This window comes from Bubalus kerabau, chromosome 3 (assembly GCF_029407905.1).
Source record: "Bubalus kerabau isolate K-KA32 ecotype Philippines breed swamp buffalo chromosome 3, PCC_UOA_SB_1v2, whole genome shotgun sequence".
In the NCBI taxonomy this organism is placed as follows: domain Eukaryota; kingdom Metazoa; phylum Chordata; class Mammalia; order Artiodactyla; family Bovidae; genus Bubalus; species Bubalus kerabau.
The window spans coordinates 113,775,969-113,791,588 of NC_073626.1; the positions used below are offsets into that span (position 1 = coordinate 113,775,969).

At 38.7% G+C, this 15,620-nt stretch overlaps 1 protein-coding gene across 1 annotated transcript in view; it reads right to left on the minus strand.

Moving 5' to 3' along the window:
• Positions 1-15,620, minus strand: part of THSD7B (thrombospondin type 1 domain containing 7B) — a 1,243,680-nt gene that overhangs the window by 448,290 nt on the left and 779,770 nt on the right. The window contains exon 13 of the mRNA XM_055572703.1: positions 2,839-2,968. Within this exon, the coding sequence (XP_055428678.1) occupies positions 2,839-2,968 (130 nt within the window). The remainder of the gene's footprint in view (positions 1-2,838; positions 2,969-15,620) is intronic.

A 15,620-nucleotide genomic window follows, 5' to 3' on the forward strand; every position in this document is an offset into this window, starting at 1 on the left:
GAAAGGGCAGGCCAGCTGTCGGTCCTAAATCCTTAGATGCTCAGCCACAGACTCTTGGAGACATCCCACTGCCAATTCTATTTAGGGGTATATCACTCACACCGTCTTCCCTCTTGCTTACATTGTCAGCCATCCAAATGTGACTCAATTGAATATTGCCTATCTTGAATGAACGTTACTTAAGAAATGGCCAACACAAGAGGGGCACTCTGACCTTCCTTCTGCTTCCCTCCTCTGCCTCCTTCCTTCTGCTTCCCCTTGAAAGCAGGAAATAATTCTCTTCTGTGAGCGGTGCCCTTCCCACCCACATCTGAAGGTAGAAGCAAACCCTTACCACTGGGAATTCAGGCTGTATAAACCTTGTTACTTTTAAAATTTAATACCCCAAGCTCAGACTCTGTTTAGATTTTTCACGGATTGAGCACCCAAATCCGACATTTATTCATTCCGTCAATTCTTTACTAAATTTATTGTTTCTTTGCCTAAAAAGGATAAAAGCTTCCTGCTTTGGCCACTTCTTAGGTTCAATTTCTATGGGATCTCCATGCATATGAATTAACATTTGTTGCATTTTAATACTAACCTATCTCATGATAATCTATCTCATGTCAATTTTATTATTAAGAGAGCTATAAGAACTCATGAAGCGTAGAGGGGAAAATTTCCTCTCCCCAACACTAACTTAAAATTAACATGGTGGGAAATGCTAAATTCATAGAAAAAATTCTATAGACATTGTGATTCTGTTTTAAATTGTGAATGTCTCACCTTAATGGAGTAAAAAAAGAGGAATCAGAAGAAAATGATAAAGGTCTACATTAACTTGCCTCTCCAACCAATGCTGCTGCTGCTGCTGCTGCTGCTAAGTCGCTTCAGTCGTGTCCGACTCTGTGCAACCCCATAGACGGCAGCCCACCAGGCTCCCCTGTCCCTGGGATTCTCCAGGCAAGAACACTGGAGTGGGTTGCCATTTCCTTCTCCAATGCAGGAAAGTGAGAAGTGAAAGTGAAGTCGCTCAGTCGTGTCCGACTCTTCGCGACCCCATGGACTGCAGCCCACCAGGCTCCTCCATCCATGGGATTTTCCAGGCAAGAGTACTGGAGTGGGGTGCCATTGCCTTCTCCATCAATGAAGGGAAGGCAAAACCTAAAGAGGAACAGTATGCTTAAAATTCAAGGGTGTTTGACTAAGAGACTCATGCTGATAAGTTGGACACACTTATCAGCATAAGGAGACATGATACAATCAGGCAATCCAGGCAGAGTGGAACTAATTTCTTGGGAAAATGGCAGGAGGTCATTTATGGAAACAGGTTCAAGAATGAGTGGCTACACTAAAGTACCACAAGAGGGCAAAGAGAGTGGACAGGAGGAAGAGAGACCGCTAAGAGTTTCCAAGATTTTCTCTGATTATAATAGCACCGGGTTCAGAAAATGTGTAACATTATTTGATTTGGCTATTTTTTTTTTTCAATTGACTACTTTCTCTGACAGCTCTTTCACTGAGCTAGAAGTTTCAATATTTAAATGTGGCACAATAGGATGGATATTGACAGTGTTCCCACAGTGGCCTGGCCGTTGATGAAGAAATACTGGCAGTCTGGGCTTGTTCCAGGGCTGATTCATGTCTTTCCCAAACTGGTTGTTAGATAGGAACAAAAGGAGAAATGATGATGAACTGATCATGATTGGGGCTTCTTTCTAGCTAATGGGAGGCCTTCTTAAAAAACAAAACACAACAAAACTTATATTTTCCAGAATAAATTAGTTCATTTTAAAAATATATTTATTTTTATTTATTTATTTGGTTGCACCCAGTCTTAGTTACAGCATGTGAGATCTTTAGTTGAGGCATGTGAACTCTTAGGGGTGGCATGTGCAATCCAGTTCCCTGACCCGAGATCGAACCTGGACCCCTTACACTGGGAGCTTGGAGTCTTAGCCATTGGACCACCAGGAAGTCCCTAGAAAAAATTAGCTCTTGAATCACATAGACTTAAGATACAGTTCCTTAATCAGGGAAAACTCCAGACATTTGAATAAAGGCATTTTTAAGTATGCTGATAACAACATGATTCTTAAGACCCGGGGCTTATTTCCACAAATCAGTAAAACCCAACAGTGATTGAATTTAATCCAGAAGTATTAATACTTTAAAGCAGTGCTTCAATCTGATGTTAAAAGAATGAAAGTTTATGACTAAAGACACAAACCTCAGGTACTGTTTTTATAAATAATAATCACTTTCTTCCCAGAGGGGCAAATATAGGTAACATATATAGTTTAAATGTTACTCATTTTCTTTTTCTAAAGACAAAAAATTACCCATAGGTTAATTTTTTTTCCTAAGATTTCTTAAAATATGTACATGACAAAAATTGAGAACAAAACCATTTTTGAACTAAAATAAACAACTGTTAAGGCAGTATACATTTGTTCTTAGTTCTTGATTACAGGCTTTAGGATGAGAAAAATAGAATGAGGTAAGTTGTTTGTGTGTGTGTGTGTGTGTGTGTGTGTCTAGTAAGGACCTCAACCTGCATATCTTTGAATCCTAATCCTGAAAACTGATTACCTGGGTGGCTGAAGTCAAACAGCTCAACTGCAATCAAAATGTGGCTGTTATCTTTTTTGTTTTAAATTAGACTTTCATACTCTTTACTCTCTCAAAACATACTCCAGAAAAGGGGAAAATGGTGAGATATTTGAAGATAAAAAAATACTACCTCTTTGTATTTCTCACTACAAGTGTTTCATATAATAACCACATACTATATAAGAACAAATAGGTCATGGCTTATACTAAGGTCTAATGATTATTTTGAAAGCAATTAATTACCGATATGTGGAGCACAATGACACATCTTCACACTCTCGCTCTTCAAATAAGGTATCTGGGCATTCTTGGCCTCCGTTGGCTGCTTCTTGGATGATAATCCTATATCGAGACTGTTTTATTGTAGCATTTCCTGAAGTAAAGGAAAAATAAAATAAAAGTGCCCTTTTATGTGGAGGCAAAGAAAAGTCCAGGGATAGAGAGCAATTTAATAAAGAAAAAAAAAGAAAAAAATAAGAACCTATGGAAAGACTACCTGGGAAATAAGAATAATAAGAAAAGACCAGAGATTAATACTCAACCTTACTTCTATGAGAAAGACACATCACACTTACTAACTGTGATTTCAAATCTGTGTGTTCTAAAATGGGAAGATTGCTTCCCACTGATAATATATTTTAATTAATCAGAATCTATATTATATTTTGCATATATTTCAGCATAATCTGAAAGGCCCCTGAAACACTCTTTGATCTCAAAGCAACAGCTCAGGGGGTTAACGTTTTACTATTAGCAATTCTCTCCCTCAGGTGGGGTACTTCCTTCTTTAGGCTACTTTTTACTATGCAAACACTTATTAAAATTAATACATTACTAACATATTTATTAATGGGAATTAGTTTATTAGATTTCTTATTCCTCACAACCTGAGGTAATATGTGTATAATTGGAATTTAGAGAAGAGGCAGTAAAATTACAACAGAACAAACATTATCTTACTGGTTATTTTGCTGACCCACAGAACTAGTAATAGGCACCTGGATAAAAAGACAGCTGATGTTCACTTTAATGTGTGGAGCATTCATTTCATAATCTTTAGATGCCTTCTAATCAACAACTACTTTCAAAATCAATGACAGTGCTTAGCAACTATTTCAATTGCCATGTGTAAGATACTGTGCTCTATACACAGATACAAATTCTTGAATTTGCAATGAAATGGAAAGAAGAAGGGGCAGACAGACACACACCTAGCTATTTAGGCTTTGCAGAGTGAGATGTGTCAGACACTGGTACAGTATTAGGAGAGTACAGAAGAAAGCATAATCACGTGGGGAAACCAAAGACAGTTCCTAGAGAAGGTAGATTTTATTCTGGCATTTGAGGGATAAGTAGAAAAACATTTTGTTTTCCAAAAAGCAAAACAAAAATACCAGATGATATTGCTTATATGTGGAATCTAAAATATGACACAAAGGAACCTCTGTGAAACAGACAGACTCACAGACATAGAAAACAGATTTGTGGTTGTCAAGGTTGGGTGGCGGGGGAGAAAAATTGGGAATTTGGGATTAGCAGATGTATATATGATGGATAAACAAGAAGGTCCTCATATAGCACACAGAACTATACTCAATATTCTGTGATAAACCATAATGGGAAAAATACATTTTTAAAAACTATATATATATATATATATATATGAATCACTTTGCAGAAGAAATGAACACAACTGTATTTCAATTAAAAAAAAAGAAAAAACATAAAGTCTGAAGCCATTGCAGGTCAAAGAACCAGTTTGAGAAAAGACACAAAGCTATAAGAGTACATGGACTTTACAGAGAAAGAAAACATAACTGCATTCAGGAGGATGTATGTGTGTGTGGCTTGTGTGCGGGAGCTTCTGGTGGCTGGAGGAAGAACACAGAAAAGGTTATAAAGAATGGAGAGGAGATGCCTAGGAGAAAACCAAATTAATTTTTAAGTTTAAGACAGCTAATGAACCTAATCATACAAAGAAGGAAATTCCTATAGCCAGCAAACTAAGTGGAGCCAAAAAAAAAAAAAAAAGGAAAAAAAAAGGAGCTTTTACTAAAATTATATATTCATATGGTTTCTAAAAAATAATTAATACAAAAAAGACTTCCTATAGTGAAAGCAACAGATCTACATGCCATTCCCTGTCTTCCTCCTTCCAGAACATTCTGAACTCTATCTGTATTTAGTTCTTCTGTGGTTACCTCCAAATCTATAAATAATATGTACATGTCATCACTTGTTGTTTTATTAACTTTAGACATCATCTATTGACTTTCTTCTGTAATCGATGAATATTTATTTCCACTACTGTTCAATTTTTTTATAACTGTATCACTATTTTTATGCCTCTCCTCATTATTTAAAGATTTTATATAACCTGCATTTTTTTCTGTCCCACTTCTTACTCCCATCCTCCATCAGATCAGCCACTATGTTTCTAAAGAGTCTTTCCAGGCAGATGAACTTCCATTTTTATTGCCATCCACTTTCTGCTATATTAAGTCCTGTCTTCCTGTGCTGCATGGTCTGTTTCTATGCTCTTCAGTCTTTGTCCACTGAATCTTTCATAAACAAGCTTAGATCTCTCAACCACTGATGGAACTCTCTTTGTTTTTAACAAAGAATTGGGAATTTAAAAATCCATTTTTACCACTTTAATGAGATTATGAGAAGGGGAGACTAAAAGTTAAGAAGGTGCATGAGGTCTTGGGGGCTTCCCTTGTAGCTCAATCAGTAAAGTATCTGCCTGCAATGCAGGAGACCTGGGTTTGATCTCTGGGTCAGGAAGATCCCCTGGAGAAGGACATGGCAACTCACTCTAGTATTCTTGCCTAGAGAATCCCATGGACAGAGGAGCCTGGCAGGCTACAGTCCACGGGGTCACAAGAGTTGGACACAATTTAGTGGCTAAACCACCACCACCACCATGAGGTGTTTTCCATCTGCTGCCTTTTTTGGCCCTTCTTTGTACTCAGAGATCCAACCACAGAAGGTATGTATTAGTGGCCACCTTGACCATTGGCTTCTGGTCAGCTTTGGTCAAAGGTGGTTTGGGCACACAGTGGAAAGAAAAAAGTTGACAGAGGAAGAGGAGACAGAGACAGAAGAAAGATCAGGGTACTTATTCCAGCAGATTTCATTGTCTAAATCACCTCAAAGTTGGTTCCCTTGCTCCCCAGAGCCCCAGTTCTAATGGAGTGGTAAAAAGTAAAGTGAAGCAAAGTCGCTCAGTCATGTCCAACTCTTTGCGACTCCATGGACTGTAGCCCACCAGGCTCCTCAGTCCATGGAATACTCCAGGCAAGAGTACTGGAGTGGGTTGCCATTTCTCACCTGCAACTACTTTCTTTGAGATCTTCTAATAGCTCCTACAGATATCAGCTTTCAGGCTCCCAAGTGTCCCTGCTGCTGCTGCTAAGTTGCTTCAGTCATGTCCAACTCTATGTGACCCCAGAGACGGCAGCCCACCAGGCTCCCCTGTTCCTGGGATTCTCCAGGCAAGAACACTGGAGTGGGTTGCCATTTCCTTCTCCAATGCACGAAAGTGAAAAGTGAAAGGGCAGTCGCTCAGTCGCGTCCGACTCTTAGCGACCCCATGGACTGCAGTCTACCAGGCTCTAGCCAGGTACTATTAGTTAACCCTGTCCTCTCCTTTGTATTATAAACTGTTCCTTCATTAAATTTTCCCCATTTGAGTGGGTCACCTATTTCTTACCAGGACATGCTTCTCAAGTCAAAGGACAGTTGCTATTATTTGAGAAGAATGCTATAATTAACCTCTTTTTAATGTGGTTAAGGCCTAGTGAGGAGTATAGAAAAAGAAGGCTAAGAAGGAGGGAAAAAAGTGTAATTAAAACAGTTCTACATAATAATATGAAAGCTATCTTTATTGGGGTGGGGACAATCTGGATAAATAATTGTGCCTTTAGGAAAAAGTCTCTCTCCTCCCCACCCCCAGTTAATTCCAATTACATTGTACATACACTGGTAATTATTGTTTACCCTTAGGATGTGTGGGGTTGTGTGTGTGTGTGTGTGTGTGTGTGTGTGTGTCTGTTTGCTTTGTCCAAGTGTTATCTTAAGAGTCCAGAAATAAACACTGAAGACAATAGGAACAATTAAGGGGTTGACTTTATCCCATATTGAGACAGAACATAGATCAATGCCTCTCCTTTCATAGGACATACATACACACACCCCCCACATACACACCCACAAACACACCACACACAGAGTGCAAGCTCACACTTGATGTATTCTTCCTTATGGTGTAATTCCAGGTCAAATAATTCAAAGTTTTAGAAAAATAGTCACATTGATTATCATACTCTATAGATCTTGAGGTGAAGGTTGAGAAGGATGTACTCTATGGGCAAAATAAACTTTTAGAACTGAGGTCACATTTTTCCAGAGAAAAAGTTGATTGGCACCACAGAAATTAAGAATTATTTCATGTCTATGAAGAGAGAGAGAGAGAGAAATAAGGGAGCCTCTCAATAAAGGGAAACATCCCCAGGATCTACAAGACACCAGTTAAGACTTTCTCATTGTAAGTGAACATGTATTTCTTGAACATTGGACTAGTCAAATTTAGCATTCAGGTTTAAAGGGTTTTCCCCTTCCCTATGATGTACAGTGCTTCAAATTATGACAACAGAATTGGTTTTGCAGAATGGACATGATTTAGCTGATGTCATGGTAAGTCAAGAGCAGGCAGGTCTACACTTGAGATGAAGCAGCCAATCGTCTTCTCACGCATGAATTTTGAAGGCAGCATGAGGGTAGCAGTTTTGTATCAAAGTAGGACAATACTTTCAGAAATGTGAGAGTGATTAGCAACCAAAGAAGTGGACACTCCTGACAGCACCCAATATCATGGCTTGAAGCCAAACAAGAGAGGATGAGCAAAAGGCCAAGTATAAGCTCTCAGGAAGTGATGTCAGTTTCTGTTGCCTTTGAATACATAAGAAGATGATTTCTGAGAAGTTACATTGAGAGGCAAAGACAATGGCTTTGCAGGTGGAAAACATTCATATTACATATGTACCTAGAACACGTTAGATTTCTAAGTGAATTTCTAAGAATTCACTTTAATCTATATCAGATCCATTTCTGGGCATTTTGCATATGCTTTCTCATTCTTTTACTACAACACTTTATGAGGTTGGTATTATTACTATTGTTTTGTTATTATCATTATTGTTATGATACCCATTTGACAGACAAGAAAACGGAGGTCAGAAGGGGTCAATAATTTCTACAAAATAATTTCCTATCTAGGATGAAAAGAATAGGTAGGTAGATATCAAAACCCATGATTTTTCCATAAAGGAGACTTTAGAACAAGATGAAGAGAAAGAAAGGGGCACTCCAAGCAGGAGTTCATGTCATAGGGTCTCTGTTATTCCCAAGGGACACTTCTTTCCTAATCAATTCTTCAACAGTACCCTGTTGGCAGAAAGCTTCAAGTATCATTAAAAGCAATGTTTGTAGGGCTTTGTGAGTGATGCTTTCAACCTCATTAGGCCTATGAAAAATACCAATAAATGAAAGTGCCTGTCTGCAAACATAAACAATTGCTCAAGCATGATTATGACTAATAAACAACTATTCTACATTCAGCTTTAATTTACACATACTTTATCATTAATAGGTCATCGAACATAATTAAACTTAAGTTATTAATTATAGTCAAAAGACATAACATTTAGAAAAGATGGCAACTTAAAGATCAACAGCCGTGTTTCATAAGGAAAATATGAGTGGACTGCAAACACTGAGGGATATTTAGAGATTCTCAGTGAAGTCTTTCCTAGACAGATGGTGGCCAAGGTGGAGAAAAACAGTACCTCTGGATGACTCACAGCCAGGTAAGCTGGGGCACATCACACTGACCCAAAGAGTCAAGGGTGTTGAGCCCTGATACCGGGGTTATTCAATCAGTGATTTGAAATAAAGACTTTAACCTCTATATTTCCAATTGATTTGAAATGAGAGAGCAGGGAGCAAGTAGAGCATGGTGAGCATCAGCTCTGGCTGACAGGGAGGCAGGTTTGCAAATGCTCCCAAAGGAAAGAGGATGTGCATGTATTACACTGCCATGTGTAAATGGACAGCTAGCGGGAAGCTGCTGTGAAGCACAGGAGGCTCAGCTCAGTGCTCCGTGGTGACCCAGATGCATGAGGTTGGGGGTTGAGAGGGAGGTCCAAGCTGGAGGGCATGCATACATACACATAGCTGACTCACTTCATTGTACAGCAGAAGCTAACACAACACTGTAAAACAAATACACCTCAATAAAAAAAAATAAACAAATAAAAAGAGCATGTGCAAAGGCGATGCAGGATAGATGGATATCAGCAAATCATGGAAGTTTTTCCAACACTAATCTGTAGAATTTTGATGGTACATTTATAACAAATGACCTCTCTGGCTTTCCCTGGTTTTTCTATTGTTTCAGTTACTAATAGGTTTAATGGATTTCAGCAACCCCTCTGCTTCTAGGCACCAACATCCTTCTGGGCTTATAGACTTGCAACTCTTGGTTGCCACCTAGTGCTCTTCTTCTTCCTCCCCACTTACACACCCAGTTCACCATTAAAAACAAAGCCAAAAGTCTGTTGATGATTCCTCTCTAACCAGTAGATCTTGAAGCCAAAGGATGGCACCAGTGATATTTTAAGATCTGTATCATATAAACAAGCCAATGTGTGTGTGTGCACTCAGTTGTGTCCAACTCATGGACTGTCGCTTGCCAGGTTCTTCTGTCCATGTAATTTTCCCAGGCAAGAGTATTGAACTAGGTTGCCATTCTTCCTCCAGGGATCTTCCTAACCCAGGAAATGAACCTGTGTCTCTTGTGTCTCATGCATTGGCAGAAAGATTCTTTACCACTGGTGCTACCTGGGCTTGTAAACATCCATACAGTAAATACTTCCTGGGTGGAGTTACGACTCTAGTGCGTATTAGATTTCAGACAATTCCTTTAATCACTCTGAACCTCAGTTTCCTTGGCTATAAAACAGGGTGCCTACAAGCTCCTATTTCATACGACTGCTTTGAGGATTAAATGAGACACACATGTAAAGCATGTCAGCACCGCTGGTACAGGGAATCTTCTCCAGAGTCATAAAAGTTCAAGAGAGAAAGTGAGAAGGAAGCATTTAAGAAAAGAGGAGGATAAAGGCTTCAATAGTTGAGGCTTTTTCTAATTAAAATAAAAATGTGGCAAAACAGTCTTCTGTACAATGCTGGGTCGCATTCATGTTCTGAGCATCTAAAGGTGGACCATGAGTGGCTTGAAATCATTCCACGTTTCTGGTAAATTAAGCTCCAACTACAAGGCAGTTAGCTCCAACCACCTTCTGATATCACTGGAGAGGAATGGGTAGGGGGATCAAACAATCCTGTTTGCTCAGGACAGTCTTCATTAATGCCTATTATCTTGGCTTAAATATTAATAGTTCATTAATAGTTGATGATTAATAGATGATAATAGTTCATTAATAGTTGATAATAGTTCATTAATAGTTCATACTCACTTTCAGAAAGACCTCTGTATAAAAAATTAAATGATAACTCAGAAAAAGACCATCACCTCCATGCCAATGCAAGAAAACAAGCACATTTTGTTTCTCACTGCACCAAAGTGTTGCATTTCAAATGTGTGGAAAAAGTAGACTGCCTTGTTCTTAAAATTATCTATTCAATCTGATCATTTGATCTTGTTATCTTATGCCACAGAATTCTGCTTGAGATAGCAGTTCATGCAGTTGAAGAAAACTGTTTTGTGCCTAAGGCACACTTCTTTATAAATGATAAAATTAAAAATTAAAGGGAAAGAAGAATATAGGGCTTACTTCAAAATAATCAACTAGACCTACTTGATATGTGTCATTATAATAGAAACATCACAAATAGATGCTATGTAACTACAGGGAACCAACACTGAATCAAAGTGGAGCATCAGAGGACAAAGTTTCACTTGGCAAAGATTCCAAATGGTTACTAAGAAGTCTGTTTCTAAGTCAGTTCTATAGACAGAGGTTGTAATATGACATTAGGCAGTCCAGGTTCGTCAGCATAAAATCCCCTAAAATGTAGATTCGGTTTACTGATTCACTATACACAAGAGAATACTCCCTTCTACCTTATTCACAACTGTTTTTGAGATTTAAAGCTGATTTCCTTTTCAGAAAAAGTACCAAACCAGGATTCACCAGCCCAACTTTTTCTCACTTAAATTTGGAGAAATACATACTGTGACCCTGAGTTCTCAGAGGGACCACATACAGTGTTGTCATTATTGATAAATATTTTATCATGTATCTGCTATACATGGAGCTACCAACATGTTTGGCGCTAGTGGTAATGAATCTGCTTAATGCAGGAGACCTGGGTTCGATCCCTGGGTTGGGAAGATACCCTGGAGAAGGGAATGGCAACCCACTCCAGTATTCTTGTCTGGAGAATTCCATGGACCGAGGAGCCTGACAGGCTACAGTTCATGGGGTCGCAAATAGTTAGACACAACAGAGCGACTAACACCACACCACACCATACATGGAGGATACATACCTAAGTGCTATGTGTTACACTGACGTGTACATATATGTAGTATTAAATCTCCCCAGTAAAGCAGATGTGAAACATGATTGAGAGATGATAATGTAGAAGTTCTCCATAGTTCTATAAGCATTCAGAAAAGACAGTTAAACATCGTATTTATTTTCCAAAGGCCATCAATTTGGTATGTTCTCTCTTTGCTCAAGGGGGATTAGAAGGTTTAAGTAGTAACAAATGCAATGTCCTAGAACAGCTATGAGTAGGAAGCTTTCATCTCTTCCTCCCTATTCACCTTGGTACCCCATATATAGAGCAAATACATCAAGAGGACCCTCTTCCCCCAGAATTCCCTTTCAGCTTACAACTCCAAGTACTTCCAAATGAAGACTGAGTGTAAAATAGATAGTGGGAAGTTGGTAAACAACACAGGAAGCCCAGACTGGCACTTTGTGATGACCTAGAAGGGTAGGATGGGGGTAAGGGAGGGAGGCTTAGGAGGAAGTCATAATTATGACTGATTCACATTGTTTTATAGCAGAAACTAAAATTTTTAAAAAATGAATGAGCTTGTTTATATATGGATAAAATTAAACAAAAATTGCAAAGCTTTTTCTGTTAAAATTCCCAGGATGCTAAAAAAAAAAAAAAAAAAAAAAGGCTCCAGGATATTCATATAGATCTTTCATTTTGAAATGTTGCCTGAAAAAAATATATTCTATGTTCTTAAATTTTCATAATCAACATTCAGTTTGCAACAGAGGTCAAATTCAATGACTCTGGCAATAGACAAGACCTCCACAGCTCTGGCTTCTAAGCCCAGTTCATTACTGAATCATTGTATGACCTTGCACATCGCACTTCACCTTTCAGAACTTCAATTTTTTTGCTTGTCCTATATGGATAATATTGTCAAGCCAATTCACAAGACAGTTGATAGGAATGTTTAATTATGTGTAATATCATGTATGAAACAAGTTGCCAGTCCAGGTTCAATGCACGACACTGGATGCTTGGGGCTGGTGCACTGGGACGACCCAGAGGGATGGTGTGGGGAGGGAGGAGGGAGGAGGGTTCAGGATGGGGAGCACATGTATACCTGTGGCGGATTCGTTTTGATGTTTGGCAAAACTAATACAGTGTATCAGGTTTAAAAATAAAATTAAAAAAAAAGTGAGATTTAAAGCAATTTGAAAATGTTAAATGTATTATATATAATATATACAGAACCACTAGATTTAATGCAAGTCTTTAACATAGATTTCAAAAGGAACAATTAATGTTTATATCTGTATGGGATGATAGTCAAGGCAAATAAACACTTTCTTTCTATGGCAGGCACTCATGGAAGCCTAAGCAATAGTTCTAATCTCTGCAAGGAGATCAAACCAGTCAATCCTAAAGGAAGTCAATCCTGAATATTCACTGGAAGGACTGATTCTGAAGCTGAAATTTCAATACTTTGGCCACCTGATGCAAAGAACTGAGTCATTGGAAAAGGCCCTGATGCTGGGAAGGATTGAAGGCAGGAGAAGAGGGGACAACAGAGGATGAGACAGTTGGATGGCATCACTGACTCAATGGACATGAGTTTGAGCAGGCTCCAGGAGTTAGTGATGGACAGGGAAGCCTGGCATGCTGCAGTCTGTGGACACAAAGAGTCAGACACGACTGAGCAACTGAACTGAACTGAACTAGGGACTATCTCCAGTTTCCTCTACTTGCTATCCTCAACTACCAATGTACTTAAAATATCTCCAATCTGGAGAGTTAACCTTCCAAATAGTGGCCAGTTCTTCCTCTTGCTAAATATCAAAACTAAGTCCTGCATAGCTAATCTTGCCATGCATGGACTCAGTCCATGTGGTCCTTAACCCTAGCTGCATATTAGAATCTCAAAGCGTGCTTTTATAGACTCCTAATACCCCTCAATATGAACCATTTAAATCAGAATATCTCAGGGGTGGAGCCCAAGCATTGAACTGTTCAAAAAAATCTCCAGGGCAGAAAACCACTGATTTAGCTCCTTGAAAGCTAGCATCTCATATTCATCCAGTATGTAAAATAGGAAAAAGAATGCAGCATGCTTAACCAAGCAATAGAAAACAAATGAGCACCAGCTAAATCAAGGCTGCTCTCAACACATTTAAAACCTGCCCTCTAGCCAAGTACATTATAATGGGTATAATTGGAAATGTGTGCTAAAAAGAAGGAGGGTTAGCAAAACTACGCGTTGCACTTGTCTTTTCCTCTTGCCAGTGAGTGAGGAAATGATAGGGATTTATATTCCCCCCAACCTAACTCCTTTTCATTTTTGCAGATGAAGTGTCTGGAGGTTGCCTGCCACAGTGCTCCCTAATGTGTTGCACTCTATCAACACCAAGACTGAACTAGGCTGCAATGCCATGTTGCACTGTATACAGGCAGGTTTTGGGGGGACACAGATGTCAGCCAAGACACAGGCTCAAGAAGCTGTCATCATTATTAGGCATGGATCCACAACTATACATTAGAAGAATCCTTTTAAATAATGTGTGTTGCCCTAGCCCATTAATGCTTGATGCTTTCATGGGCATGAAACGATGATAACTATGACCAGTCTTGTGCGGACAGCCAGAGGACAGAAGTGTATCCAGGTCAAGCTCATGTGTCATAGCACAGAAAGGGCAAAGACTTCAAAACCTTTGGGGATAGAAACTTTAGAACTTCAGATCCCCCAATCTTTTTACAAGAGAGTGAAGTGTAGCATTTGGCCATTTGCAGTATGGAGTCTGACATCTTTAAAAGCATCATCAAGCATGATGGCTCAACCACATAAATCCTGGTTTCTGCAACTTTTTGCAACATTCATTCCAGGATGTATCTACATGCAAAATGAAGGGAATCAATGTAACATGCAGGGAATCAATCACACATTAATATCAGTTGTGACATTAAAAGTTGGTTTGGGAATAGTAGTAAGATACATTAAAGGAAAATAACTATGAAAGCAAATGGTCAAAATAAAGTTTTGCATTTTCAACTATAAATTTTAGAATAATGTAGACAAAGTCCTTAATAATCCCTTTTATATATTAGGTTTGTGCTATCCGCTGTCTTACTATCTTTATTATTTTGCAATGTCAACATAAAGTCACTAGGTTTTGAAACTCCTTTTTTGGCTTAGTACTGGTGGGATAACATGACTTCAGTGAATCTAGAATTCCAGGTTAATGAACTTGGAAAAATTATTTATATCCTGGTATATCAAAGGGAAATAAGGTATTCTATTCTAATAACTAGACTACCTTGTTTGGGATTTTTAACAAGAACACTCAGGAAAAGGGATGTAAAGTAGCTCAGCATTTGGCATTTGGTAATGATGCTGGGAAAGATTGAGGGCAGGAGGAGAAGAAGGTGACACAGGATGAGATGATTAGATGGCATCTAACTCAATGGACATGAGTTTGAGAAAACTTTGGGAGATAGTTAAGGATAGGGAAGCCTAGTGTGCTGCAGCCCATGGGGTTGCAGAGAGTCAGATATGACTTAGCAACTGAACTGACGTATATAAAATTGTTCCTTGGTAGACAAGTTAGTGTCGAGAATGGGGCAAGAGCATTTCCTCTTCCTCTTTATCTAGATAACCACTAAACTTCCTTTGACACTGAACAGTCTTTCTTTCAAGAAGTCTTTCCATCCTACCCTCAGCCAAGGCGCTCTCTCCCAAAGCTCCCACCTGTATAAAATCCCCACAGCACCCGACTGTCTTGTTCTGTCTCCAAATAGGAAGCCTCTCCAGGTTTTGTTGTAGTTTGTAAAACCTGGTTCACAGCTGAAGAATGTTTGCTGAATGAATAAAAAGATGAAGAAGTGACAGTCATGACTGCGTGAATAATATGAACATCAACCAAATATTTGGTTGGAAATATTAGTTTCTACCCACAAGGCAGAGAACATGTATGGAGAAACTCTGCTGGCACAGGAAAAATATATATCACTGGTGAGTTTTTAATTCAGTTTAAAAGTATCTTTTTTCATTTTGGAAATGTTCAAACATATCAAATAAACCCAATGTTTTCATCCATCAGCTTTGATAATTATATAACCAAGCTTGTTTCATCTATACCCTTACCCATTTACTCACACTCAAATTATTTCAAAGACATCATATGGTTTCATTTATAAATATTTCAGAATAGATTCATAAAGGATAAGAGCTCTTTTTTTTAATTCTTTTTTTTAAATTTTATTTTATTTTTAAACTTTACATAATTGTATTAGTTTTGCCAAATATCAAAATGAATCCGCCACAGGTATACATGTGTTCCCCATCCTGAACCCTCCTCCCTCCTCCTTCCCCATACCATCCCTCTGGGTCGTCCCAGTGCACTAGCCCCAAGCATCCAGTATCGTGCATCGAACCTGGACTGGCAACTCGTTTCATACATGATATTACACAGGTTTCAATGCCATTCTCCCAA